Source organism: Lutra lutra, chromosome 10 (genome assembly GCF_902655055.1).
Source record: "Lutra lutra chromosome 10, mLutLut1.2, whole genome shotgun sequence".
NCBI classification, from domain to species: domain Eukaryota; kingdom Metazoa; phylum Chordata; class Mammalia; order Carnivora; family Mustelidae; genus Lutra; species Lutra lutra.
The window spans coordinates 56,215,729-56,229,120 of record NC_062287.1 but is presented as its reverse complement, the minus strand read 5'-3'; the positions used below and the strand labels follow the sequence as shown (position 1 = coordinate 56,229,120).

Sequence of the window (13,392 nt, the reverse complement as noted above, 5' to 3'; positions counted from 1 at the left end):
CTCATTCTCATTACGCTGAGATCATGACCTAAGCAGAAACCAAGAGTCAGATGCTTACCTGATTGTGCAACCCAGGTACCCCTCATGGAGTTTTTTTTACAGTTGAAGTTTAAATTTAAAATTACCTTTCCTCACTCAGCCTTCCACATCTACTCACTATTGATTAGATTTTCCTTTTTTATTTTCTTTGTGGAATTCATCACTGTCTGAAAATATCCTATTTGTTTATTTACCTATTCCACTATTTCCTATTTCCACTAGAATTCTTGAGAGTAAGGACCCTGTCTGTTCGTATATTACTATTTCCTTAGCACCTAGAATAGTGTCCAATACATAGTAGACCCTCACTAAAGATTTTAGTGAATGAATAAATTTCATTTGCTGCAGACCATAAGAGCCTTGAGGGCAGAGACTGTTTTAACATTTTAACATTATGCCCCTGCTGCTAATATGGTATCCTGTCACATTCCAAATGACTTAATATTCTTAAGTTGGGTTTATTGATATGTATTTTACATGTAGTAAAAGTTGCCCTTTTTATCTTATTTTATTATATATTTTTAAATTAACTTATTTAGGGGCACCTGGGTAGCTCAGTCAGTTGACCTTCTGACTCTTGGTTTCAGCTCAAGTCATGATCTTGCGGTCATGGGATTGAGGCCTGTGCTGGGCTCTGGGCTCAGTGTGGAGTCTGCTTCAGATTCTTTCTCCTCCCTCTGCCCTTCCCATGTGCACTCTTGCTCTCTCTCTCTCTCAAATAATAAAATCTAAAAATATATATTTATTAAGGAATCTCTTATCCCTAACCTGGGGCTCAAACTTAGAGCCCTGAGATCAAGAGTTGCATGTACTACCAACTGAGCCAGCCAGGTGCCCCAAAAGTCACCCTTTTAAATGATCAGTTCTGTGAGTTTTGATAGATGTGTACCAACATCTAAACAGTACGAACAGTCAAGATACAGAATATAATAAAAGTTTTTTTAAGTTAGCAAGTTAATCACTAAGAGGAATTCAATAAACAGCCATGAGGATTTGTGCTTTCTGGCACTGCCAGCTGATCGGCCTAGCCCATTGTTGACATGGTTTATCTGTCATGCAGGTGAACGGGAGGTTGGAACAGAGTCGAAAATGCTGCTGTTGGCACGGGAGGATAAGAAACTTCAGTGCTTGGGACTGCAGAGCAGGCAGCCGGCAAGTGGTTCCTCTAAGACTTTGGAACTCTGGGGCATGCTGGATCACTCTGATTTTTGGAAAGCGGTTTTGGAAACATTTCTGCTTGTTCCCTGTGTTCATCTTTTGAGAAAGCTGCAGGAGTAAAGGGCAATAGAGTGTAACAATTAAGAGCATGGAATTTGGAGAAAGGGCAGCATTCAGGTCCTAGCTCTTCTACAATGGTTGTGACATTTAATAGGTTACTTAACCATTCTGAGCCTCAGTTTCCTCATCACTAAATTGGGCATAGTAGTACTCACCTTGTAGGGTTATATGATGAGGATTAAATGCTCTACTGCTTTGTGACCTTGGTTAAGTCACTTTCTCTCTGGGCCTCCGCGTGCTGTGTATAAAATGATGAGGTTATGTAGATTCCCTTCCATATCCAAGGTAATGTGAAGAAATTCTGAGTCAAGGACTCATGCATTCAGGACTTTTGATCAACTGTGACCAGAATGTCTCTTATGGAAGAATTATTTGAATTTTTTTCCTTCAGCCGCTGAAGTTTTGCACTGGGCATACTATTCTTCATTAAGCCCGGAGTTCCCTGGGATTTGATTTTGCCCATCAGCCTCACCCAGACAACTTTAATGATTTGGGTTGGCTATAGATTTTGTATTTTCATTTCTTCTTGTTACTTCATTGTTCTAGTGATGTTTCCATTTTCAGAAATGACATTCCAGGAACATCACTCTTTCTGGTCGTATCGCCTCTGCACTGCTTTTCCTTCTGAAGGGAAATCACAGGTTTTGTTTGTTTGGCCAGATTTGCTTTTTTCCTTTCTTTTTAGAATATTTGAGGCAGAAATGATCAGATTGAGCTAAGAGTAGAGAACAACAACAACAAAATCTGATAATTCCTTTTTTCAGGCAGAATTATAATTCTTTAAATTGCCACTTTATTTAAGCTTGTTTCTTTTCCTACGTAGTCTCCCTTCAAAAGGTTGTCAGAAGTGACAGGAACAAAATTTAAATGTGTGAATTGCAAGTGTTTCTCAAAAGGAGGGTTGTAATGAGAAGCAGAAGAAAGATGTTGGGTACTAAGGGTCGTGGGAGGCAGTGTGGGTCCTGGGAGGCAGTGTGTTGAGGGGCAGTAGTTTGAAAACTGCTGCATCTGGGTGTGGTCGTGCATACACTGTTGAAGTCCTCTTCGGGGCCTAGTTCCTCTTTGGTCCTTGTTGAATACTTTGTTTAGAAGCAGAGTACTTAAAGGGAGAGAAAAGCAAATGTCTCTAAAAATAGGAAAATTTTCCTTTTTTTGGTGTCTGCTTATTTCTGAAAACAATGTTTAAGCAGCAATTTCGGCTCCCACTTGTTCCCAGGTGTTCCTCTTTGTTGGCTCAGATGCCTTCAACTGCTGCACTTTTCTCTCTGGCTTCTTGCTGTTGGCTGGGACACAGGATGGAAACATTTATCAGCTGGACGTGAGGAGTCCAAGGTGAGTCACCATTCATTTGCATGATGCAGGTCTTCTACAGAATGGAAATTTTTATTAGCTTTAACAATGATTTAGCATAGATGACTGTTGAATCAAGGGTATATTTTTCCATTTATAAAGGTTTTCCAGTGTGAGTGGTCTGGTTGTTCTTATTATTCCTGGAATCATATTAAAGGTAATTTGATTCATGCTGTCATGATTGTCCTATTGTAGTGATGGCTTTGGAATCTGAGCTTTAACGAACTAACGTTTCACTTAAAATGATTGTATAGAACTTTTAATTTTAAGGAGCTCAGTAATTTTCTCAGTGGTATTAAATCTGGATTGGCTTAAGAGTGATCATTTTTAGTTCAAGTAAGCCAGCTGTGTTTCTTTGGCTTTGATCATAACCTATCTGAAATGGGCTTTATTCTGGTCTTAAAGATACCCAGAGAGAACCACACAACCTCTTCATCCCAGGATTTAACTATTTCTCCAATTCTTTTTTTTTTTTTAAAGATTTTATTTATTTATTTGATAGAGATCACAAGTAGGCAGAGAGGCAGGCAGAGAGAGTGAGAGGGAAGCAGGCTCCCTGCTGAGCAGAGAGCCCCACATGGGGCTGGATCCCAGGACCCTGAGATCCTGACCTGAGCCGAAGGCAGCGGCTTAACCCACTGAGCCACCCAGGCGCCCCTATTTCTCCAATTCTGTCCCTTCTTCCTTCCATTTCCTTTCTTTTGTTCAGCTGACATTTACTGAATGGCTTTTGTGGTGACCAGATATTGTGCAGGGCCCTGAAAACCAGAAGTAAAAGATACAGATTCTGCCCTTGAGGCACTTGGATTCTAACAGTGAAGATAGGCAACTAAAAGACATTGGTGATACAGTGTGGTCAGTGGGCTGACAGGGCTCTACATAGGAAATTGAGAAAGCGCTGAGAAGGAGAAAGGAGAAGGTGGGAATTCTTCTCCAAGGAAATGAAGCTTTAATTGGATCTTGTCCAGTAGGAAGTTACCAAATGAAGAGAGGAATCTGCCCTAGGTAGAATAGCACATAGAGAAGCATGAAGACATGTGGAAGTATGGCACTTTCAGGGATATCTGAGTAGTTTAATATGACAAATATATACCCTGCAGACAGGGTAGCAGTTAGAAGTGATGTCAGACAGGAAAGTAAGAGTTTGTTAGAAAGAACACATGTACCATCCAAAGGAGTTTGGGCTTTACTCTAAGAGCAGTAAAGAAATTCTAGTGAAAGGTGACTAGCTTACACCTTTTCTTCCAAATTTTCAATTGCTTTACTTTTGTTCTTGTTTTTTACTCTATGGAGTTTCAGGGAATGTCTGGTCACTATTAGAAAATCAGCCAGGGTGCCTGGGTGGCTCAGTTGGTTAAGCGTCTTCCTTTGGCTCAAGTCATAATCCCAGGGTCCTAGAATCGAGCCCCATGACAGGTTCAGACTCAGACTCAGACCCAGACTCAGCGGGGAGTCTGCTTCTCCATCTTCTGCTCCCCCTGCTTGTGCTTTCTCTCTCTCTCAAATAAATAAAATATTAAAAAAAGAAGAAGAAGAAGAAGAAGAAGAAAATCAGCCTTACAGGGGGACCTAGCTGGCTCAGTTGATAGAGTGTGTGACTTGATCTCAGGGTCATAAATTTGAGCCCCACTTTGAGCGTGGAGCCTACTTAAGATTAAAAAAAAAGAAAGAAAATCAGCTTTACATATATATTAAATTTATTCTCATTCACCTTTCTCTTTCATTTCATAGAGTCCTGACATTTGTAATATCTGACAAGTATCTTTTTTTTTTTACTCTCAACTGTCTTAATTTTGTCTGTAAGCAAAATAATTAACATATGTTAACATTGTTATCTTAAACTCTTGTCAGGTCTCCCCTAAAAACTGGAGTTGGTGGTGGTAACTTAGTTCATTCAGCTCAGTGACCTGTTTAGTTAGAGACATGTTTAGATCACTCCAAGGGTGGTTTTGAGTGGTTTACCTGAATCTACCATTTAAGGATCTTGCCAGGAACGAAACTATATGAATGTTTAATCTCTGTCCACGTTTGTCCTGTTTGCTTTTGTGTGGTTAGTCCTATATGTTGAATATAGTCAATTGTTGCTTTTGAAGAAGAAAGTACAGTTGCTCCTTTTTCTTTGAATTCCAGGGCTCCAGTACAAGTTATCCACAGATCTGGAGCACCAGTTCTGTCCCTGCTGAGTTTCAGAGATGGATTCATTGCCAGCCAAGGTGGGTCCAGGGACCCCTTGAGAGAGATGGCTTCCTGTAGTTCATTTAAATGTAAGGTTAGGGGTATCTGGTGGCTTAGTCTGTTAAGCATCTGACTTTTAACACTTAGGTCATGATCTCAGGGTGGCGAGATTGAGCCCTGCATCAGGCTCCATGCTGTGTGGAGCCTACTTAAGATTCTATCTCTTGGGGTGCCTATGTGGCCTGGTTGAGTGACTTGATTTCTGCTCAGGTCATGATCTTGGGGATGTGAGAATGAGCCCAGCGATGGACTCCATGCTGGGTGTGAAGCCTGCTTGAGATTCTCTTTCCCTCTGTCCCTCCCCTACCCACCCTTAAAAAAAAAGATTATCTCTCCCTCTGCCTCTGTCCCTGCACTCCACCCCTACTCTCCCATTCATGCCTTCTCTCTCTCTAAAAACAAATAAATTTAAGTTTAAATGCATGATCTATGGTGGGGCTAGGGGTATGGTTCTCCACAATTCTTTGGCATATGTATTTATCATACAGTGTTTATCACCCTACACTGTGATTGTCTATATCTCCGACCAGTTCAGGCTCCTTGAAAGTAGTGATTGTGCCTTATTCATAGTAATATAACTGTTTTCAGAGGATGAAACTAAGACCAATGAAAGAAAGTTACCAGGAGCCACATTTCAGTTGAGTGTAAGGAAAATGTTCTGTCTCGTTAAGAGAGAAGCTGGCATTGTAGAGAGCACTACAATGCTTGGGATGGAGAAGCATAGGCTGGCTGGCCAATCTGCAAGGTGTTGTGAATAGAATTCAGTACCAGTTTAGAAGTTGGATATAGATGATCTTAGAGGTCCTTTGGAACTCTTTTACTAGAGAGGAGATTGAAATTACCAGATTAAACAATTTAGAAACTTTTTATTATGGAAATTGTCAAAGAGATACAAAGGTAGAGAGAATAGCATAATAAACCTGATATTCCCATTATGTAGCTTCAACCTTTACCAGTTTATAGCTAATCCTGTTTCATCTTGTTTTACACTTTCCCTTATAATCCCCAACCATTGTGTTATTTTGAAATATATCACAGACATTTTATTATTTCACCTATCAATACTTATATAAGTATTTCTAAAAACTAATAATTCTTTTATTGAAAAGATGATTTTTGGGATGCCTGGCTGGCTCAGTTGGTGGAGCATGCAACTCTTGATATTGGGTTGTCAGTTTGAGTCTCATGTTGGGTGTAGAGATTACTTAATAAAATAAAATTTAGGGGCGCCTGGGTGGCTCAGTGGATTAAAGCCTCTGCCTTCGGCTTAGGTCATGATCCCAGGGTCCTGGGATCGAGTCCCGCATCGGGCTCTCTGCTCAGCAGGGAGCCTGCTTCCCCCTCTCTCTCTGCCTGCCTCTCTGCCTACTTGTGATCTCTGTCTGTCAAATAAATAAATAAAATCTTTTAAAATAAATAAAATAAAATTTAAATTAAAAAAGATTATTTTTAATAATACCAAAAAGGATAAGGTCTTTCTGTATGCTGCTGGTTGGGGTATAGGTTGATTAACAGATAAACTAAAATTAATTAATATTTGTTTCAGCAGCAGTTTTTCCATTTTTAAAAAGCTTGAAAAGGTTAATTAAAATTTTTTCCTGGATTCTTTACAAAGTCACAATGTTGATACAGAAAAACTTTATGCATAAAGATATTCTTTTAGGGGAGCCTGGGTGGCTCAGTGGGTCAAAGCCTCTGCCTTCAGCTCAGGTCATGATCCCAGGGTTCTGGGATCAAGCCGCACATTGGGCTCTCTGCTCAGCAGGGAGCCTGCTTCTTCCTCTCTCTCTCTCTCTCTGCCTGCCTCTTCGCCTACTTGTGATCTCTGTCTGTCAAATAAATTAAAATTTTTAAAAAAAATGATATTCTTTTATGTAGTATGCTTTCAACCATGTAAAATAAAATTTGCACAAAAAGGGGGCGCCTCGGTGGCTCAGTGGGTTAAAGCCTCTTCCTTCGGCTCAGGTCATGATCCCAGGATCCTGGGATCAAGCCCCACATTGGGCTCTGCTCAGCAGGGAGCCTGCTTCCCTTCCTCTCTCTCTGCCTGCCTCTCTGCCTACTTGTGATCTCTGTCTGTCAAATAAATAAATAAAATCTTTTAAAAAATTTTGCACAAAAAGGTTTGGAAAAATACATTAAAAACATTAACAGTAGTGATCTTTTAGGGGTAGATGGAGTGTTTTTTTTTTTTTATTTCTGTTTCTTGTTTTTAAAGTTTTCCTCAATTAACATGTACTATTTTTATATTAAGTAAAACAATAATAAAAAAATTACTTTATTTTAGCAGTTTACAGATCATCCCAAGTCTCATTTGTCCATGGTCTTTTAAGAAAATTAAGTTTAAAAATAAATATACTTTTATTTCTTGGTATAACAACTTTGCTCCTTTGCCTCATGTATCCAGTCAAGTTTATAGAGAGAAGAATAATTTGGGAGCATATTAAAACATGTATATGGATAAGTCCCTGTTAAAAATCATTCGCCAGGGTAAGTTTGCAGTCCTCTGTAAGCCTGAAGTGACTTGCTCTGTGCCCTTGGCAGGTATTGCTCATCAAAGACAACCCTTCTTCCTACTGAGCTTGTACTTGTCCTTCAGATCCTCTAACCCAGCATTCTAGGCAGCCACTGTAGGTCCTCATATTTGACCCATGTAATGAGGTCTGTTTGCCATTCTGGGTCTTGGGATAAACTTCTTTAGGCTCGTGATGTACTGAAATAAACTACAATACTGATTTTTTTTTAAAAGCTCCTTTGCGTGCAGCTTTTCTTTAGTTCTCTAAATTTTTCTTTCTGCCTTTTAGGTGATGGAAGCTGTTTCATTGTCCAGCAAGACCTAGACTATCTCATTGAGCTCACTGGAGCTGACTGTGACCCTGTGTTCAAGGTACAGGCCCGAGAGGCACCTGGGTGATTCCCACCTGAGATCTAAGGCTTTTGAGGGGACTGAATCCAGCTACTTTGTGGGCATTCTGAATGATAAAATACTTACGGATGAGATAAAAGTCAGTGAGAATTTTGAGTCAGAAGTGATTTCACCACTTTTTAGCTTTAGAAACTTGAAAAATCATTTCACCACCTCAGTCTGTCAGTTCTATAAAATGAGAGTAATGAGATAATGTATATGAAAAATAGTTGTAAATTTTAAATCTTCTATAAATATTTAGCTGTCATTATTATTATTTAAAATTCAAGACTGTTTATCTCATTTGATTAGAAAGAGAAAAACAAAAGGGGAAATAATATTATTGACTAGACATTGTGCTGGATGTTTTACATGTATCTTATTTCGTTGTTATTATTCTTGAGGCATAAGTATTATTATTTCTATTGTTTTTATACTTTTTTAGTTATACAGCTAATACATACCTATAAAAATTCAAACAATACAAAATTACACAACTTTCAAGTCCCCTTTAAGACCTTTTTAGTTCTGCTCTTCTTTCCAGGAGTAACTAGCATTAACACTTGGGCATGTATCTTTCTTTCTTTTTTTTTTTTTTTTAAAGATTTTATTTATTTATTTGACAGAGATCACAAGCAGGCAGAGAGGCAGGCAGAGAGAGAGGAAGGGAAGCAGGCTCCCTGCTGAGCAGAGAGCCCGATGCGGGGCTCCATCCCAGGACCCTGGGATCATGACCTGAGCCGAAGGCAGCGGCTTTAACCCACTGAGCCACCCAGGCGCCCCGGGGGGCATGTATCTTTCAAGACTGTTTTTGGAAAATTTTCACTTACATCTTTGTGTTTATGTAATTATGTAGATAATATAGTTTTATCTTTAGTTTGTACATAACTGAAAACATTCTATATGTATTGTTCTGTGACTTTTTTAACATCCTAGAGCTCTTTTCAGATAAATGCAAATAGATCCACTTCATTTTTAAAATTCCTGCATACTGTTCTATATTGTGAATCAACATACCATTTTCATTTTATAAGTGAGGAAGCTGGAGTCCAGAGTGATTGAGAAAGTTGCCTTAGGTCATGTAGGTACACATTAGCACACCTGAGATTAAGCTACCTCCAGAATTCATGCTTCTTCCACTAAATTAATGGTTCTTAACCTTTGAGTCTCAGGCTTTTTCTCTTCTTTTCTTTCTTTTTTTTTTTCTTCAAAGATTTTGTTTATTTATTTGACAGACAGAGATCACAAGTAGGCGGAGAGGCAGGCAGAGAGAGAGGTGGAGGCAGGCTTCCTACAGAGCAGAGAGCCCGATGCGGGGCTCGATCCCAGGACCCTGGGATCATGACCCGAGCCGAAGGCAGAGGCTTAACCCACTGAGCCACCCAGGCGCCCCTCTTCTTTTCTTTCAATTGAGATCTCATCTTCATACTGTTTTGCTAGCCTGCATGGGTACATTAATCCTAATGAGTTTAGATTTATGATGAGTGGGCTCAATAATACAGTAACATACACACATACCCACAAATTGTTTTTAAAAACTTGCACATAGGGGCGCCTGGGTGGCTCAGTTGGTTAAGCCACTGCCTTTGGCTCAGGTCGTGATCCTGGAGACCCGAGATCAAGTCCCGCACCGGGCTCCCAGCTCCGCAGGGAGTCTGCTTCTCCCTCTGACCGTCTCCTCTCTCATACTCTCTCTCACTCTCTCTTTCTCTCTCAAATAAATAGAATCTTTTTAAAAATGCATATATTATGCTCCTATAAAGGTTGATTAAGAACCTCTAGTTTCAAGAATCAGTCTGATTTTGAAGATGAACTATTTTGGTCATTTTTGTACAATGCTATGTTATTGAACTGCAATGTATATTTTTTAAAAGGACACTGATGAGCGGCACCATCTGGTATTAACTTTAACCTTAGCTGGCTTCCTCCTTCTCTCCCCAAAATCCCTTGACCAAGTGTTCTCTGCTGTAAAGACTGAAAAGACCCAGCGATACTTTGGCAGCAGTTCTGTTGCTGCATGGAGGAAACAGAAGCAGGCCCAGGTCCTCCTCTCATTCTTCCACACTTGCAACTCACAAATGGCTCTGGAATGATAATATTCACTGTCGTGTCTAAAAACTTAGGGACATGGAGAGTCAGATAGAACAAGGGAAAAGAAAATCATAGGTGGGCACATGAAGAGCCAAGCTGCTCTGTCCAACACCTGTGTAATGTGTGGTTTAACTAAATGTGGCTGAACTACTAAAAGTAAACCTGCCTGACTCACCTTCCAAAGCAGAACAAGACTAAAAAGCGCAGACGTGCATTTTCTCATATGCATAGGTTCCGCCAGTGGTGAGGAGCTCATAAACAGGATCTCTACTCCTGCATAGTATAATGCATGCACACAGCACATCTAGCCACTGAGGAGCTGCACGGGCCCGCCCTCCCAGGTCACATGCACGTGACTGGTTGTAGCTCCTTCACCCCTAGGACATCAACACCCCTCAGCATGGAGGTCAGAGGAGTGGGCCACCTACCATTACGGGGTGCTGGCTGTCTCTCTGCTGCAGCTGAAAGGGACACTGGTTTTTGGTTTCTTTGAACCAATCCCTATTATTCCCATTCTGACTAGCTGGTTCCATTGTAGGGCTGGTTCCTCTGTAGGTCTTACTTCCTGGATGCTCTGATCAACCTCATTTTTCCACCTTCGTCTGTAAATGTATCCCAGAACCACTATAACAGCTTCTGTGACAAAAACCAAGAGTAGAATGATGACAAATGTTGCACATCTACAGCAGCTCTCCCAGATTGGGGCACAGTAGCCAGTCAGCCCAAAAATGAAAAGTGGGGCTCCATAGCAATGATAATTATAGCAGGGATGAGAGGATGCACATCTTCAAAGAAGTGGTCGTTGTCATCATAAGTGATGAAGACAGGGGCTCCCACATAGCCTAAAAGGCCAGAATGTGAGCCGCCCCCAACCCTGAAGATGAGGTTGAGAAATTCCAGAAGTCTTGGAGGAGGTGATGCTGTCCATCCGTGGTGCTGGCGGCCCTACGGACACCATGTGCTCTCCAAGCAAGGTGGCAGTAGTGGTGGCGGAGCCTAGAGTGGCCTTCATCTCAGCCCATGGTGCTGTGGTGCAGCCCCAGCATGTGCCTCACTCCTCCACGTACCTGCTGCCTCAGATTTCTTTGAGAAGTCGATGAAATCCCCTCAGGCAGGCACATATTGAGAACTTCTTTGAATATAATTTTATAAGGTTCAGGGATACACCAGCCAGTCTTTGGGTCGTCTCCTTTCCCAGATCCAGACCCTCTGCCCTCAACTATGCACCACACTAAGGGGTTTGCTCTCTACTTGGCTGATTAGTTTCTCTGTTCTGTAGTCCTAAGGGACCTGGATCCTAACCGTCTATTTTAAAATACTGGTCATGGATCTAATTCTTCTTTTGTCTTTGGAGTCAGTAGAGCTTCTAAGACTCACTGTACTAATGGAGATCAATGACGAGCTTCTATCTTCTTGAAATGGAAGACTCCCAGGCTTCCTTTGAGCTCTGAACTTTTATGTTCCAGGTAGCCGCATGGGAGAAGCAGATCTACACATGCTGTCGAGATGGTCTTGTGCGACGCTATCAGCTCTCTGATCTCTGACTCCTTGGAAAAGGATGAAGTTAATGAAAAATATTGGCTCTAATCAACAAAGACATTAGTCCTTCTCAAGGACCATGGCCCCTTATTGTTTGGGGCACCCTTTGGGTGTCACAGAAAATCAGCTCCATTGCCCCATGTGGAAGTATCATTCCATGACAAGACCTACTGTGAACTGAGTGAGAAGCTCACACGTACTCCCTATATACACTCACCCCAAGAGCACAGGGCAAGGACATGGATGCTTACACTTTGATCTCATACCATTGTGTTAAATGTTTACAAGGACCAGAGGACTAAAGCCTGTGCTCTGAAGGAAATAAAGAGAATGTGTTTGGAAGAGTCTGAATTTGAAAAACTTTGTTAAATATTCTTACTCCAGCAAAAAGCCATTCAAGTTGATGGAACTCCTTTCTCAGGCACTTCCTATTGGCCTACCTGTAGAGAAAGACTGCTTGTTAGCAGTAACTATCCTTTAAGCAGGAGCCTGTGAATGATTCCTATACAGGTAGGGAAGCCAACTGTCTCAGTTTTCCTTGGACTGAGGGGTTTTCTGCTATGTGGGACTTTCAGTCCTAGGCAAACTGATAGGGTTGATCAGTCCATGTACAGGTAATAAAGTTGAATCCTATCATTGTAAGGGCAGTGGCTGTCTGAGTGTGGTCCCTTAACTGCCGAATCAGTATCACCTGGGAACTTGATAGAAATAGAAATTCCTAGGCCCCACCTCAGCCCTAAATCAGAAATTCTGTGGGTAGAGCAGCCAGGTGATTCTGATGCATGCTAAAGCTTGAGACAGGAAGAAATAATAAAGGGCACTTTCGTCATAGCTGGAACCCAGCACTCATGGGGTGGTGAGGCTGGTCTATAGAGGATGAGGCTAGAGAGGTGGGCCGGGCCCAAGCAGTGAAGGGGCTTGAGTCCTAGGTAAGGAGCTTGAATTTCATTTGGTTGACAAGAAACCCACAGAAGAGTTTTTTTTTTTTTTTTTTTTTTTTTTTTTTTTTTTTTTTTTTTAAAGATTTTATTTATTTATTTGACAGAGAGAAATCACAAGTAAGCAGAGAGGCAGGCAGAGAGAGAGGAGGAAGCAGGCTCCCTGCTGAGCAGAAAGCCCCACGTGGGGCTTGAACCCAGGACCTGGGATCATGACCTGAGCCGAAGGCAGTGGCTTAACCCACTGAGCCACCCAGGCGCCCCCACAGAAGAGTTTTAAGCAAGTGTTTAACATGGTCACCTTTTTTCCCCCTAAATATAAAAATGGAGTCATAATGCATGAATTCCGTGTTTTATTTTCACTTAGAATCTCTGAGTTCTTCCAGTACATTTAGACCTCCATCATTCTTTTTAACACTTTCCGGAGTTTTACATTTTAGAGATTACTAGAGAAAAGGTTTCTTGGACAACACAACACTTGAGCTGAGCAATGTAGGCTAAGATCTGGATTTATTTAAGGGAAGAAGCCAATATCTGGCTGGGGTAACAGTATGGTTCACAGCATTCTTAAAGGTATATTTGCATGTAATATTTATAACTTCACTATGACATGCAGTAGTGAGACTCAGATGAATTGATTGGCCAAGGGTCATTGGGAACAGAAATTTTAACACAGTTTATCTTAACTTTAAATCCATTTTTTTCTACCTGTTGTATATGCCTAAATTGTGAAAATAAAATAGTCATTGAATATTACTGGTCATCTATGCTATACTAGGGACTGTATTTATATATTTAATCCCAATGACATTCTTTTTTTTTTTTTTTAATTTTTTTATTTTTTTCAGCATAACAGTATTCATTATTTTTGCACCACACCCAGTGCTCCATGCAATCCGTGCCCTCTACAATACCCACCACCTGGTGCCCCCAACCTCCCACCCCCCACCCCTTCAAAATTCTCAGATCGTTTTTCAGAGTCCATAGTCTCTCATGGTTCACCTCCCCTTCCAATTT

The 13,392-nt window shown here is 41.0% G+C and overlaps 1 protein-coding gene and 1 pseudogene across 4 annotated transcripts in view; one reads left to right on the top strand and one right to left on the bottom strand.

Annotated features, from left to right (window-relative positions):
* Positions 1-11,782, top strand: part of PAAF1 (proteasomal ATPase associated factor 1) — a 43,898-nt gene extending 32,116 nt beyond the window's left edge. For 2 of the 4 annotated variants that reach the window (XM_047691053.1, XM_047691054.1), the window contains exons 8-12: positions 1,100-1,191; positions 2,534-2,649; positions 4,798-4,880; positions 7,707-7,789; positions 11,365-11,782. In XM_047691053.1, the coding sequence (XP_047547009.1) occupies positions 1,100-1,191; positions 2,534-2,649; positions 4,798-4,880; positions 7,707-7,789; positions 11,365-11,442 (452 nt within the window). In that variant the 3' untranslated portion in view covers positions 11,443-11,782. Of the gene's footprint in view, positions 1-1,099; positions 1,192-2,533; positions 2,650-2,769; positions 2,825-4,797; positions 4,881-7,706; positions 7,790-11,364 lie in introns of all 4 variants that reach the window. The other 2 variants (XR_007120884.1, XR_007120885.1) reach the window with 2 other exon arrangements.
* LOC125078546 (tetraspanin-3-like) lies at positions 10,093-11,019 on the bottom strand (annotated as a pseudogene).
* Positions 11,783-13,392: the final 1,610 nt, after the last annotated feature.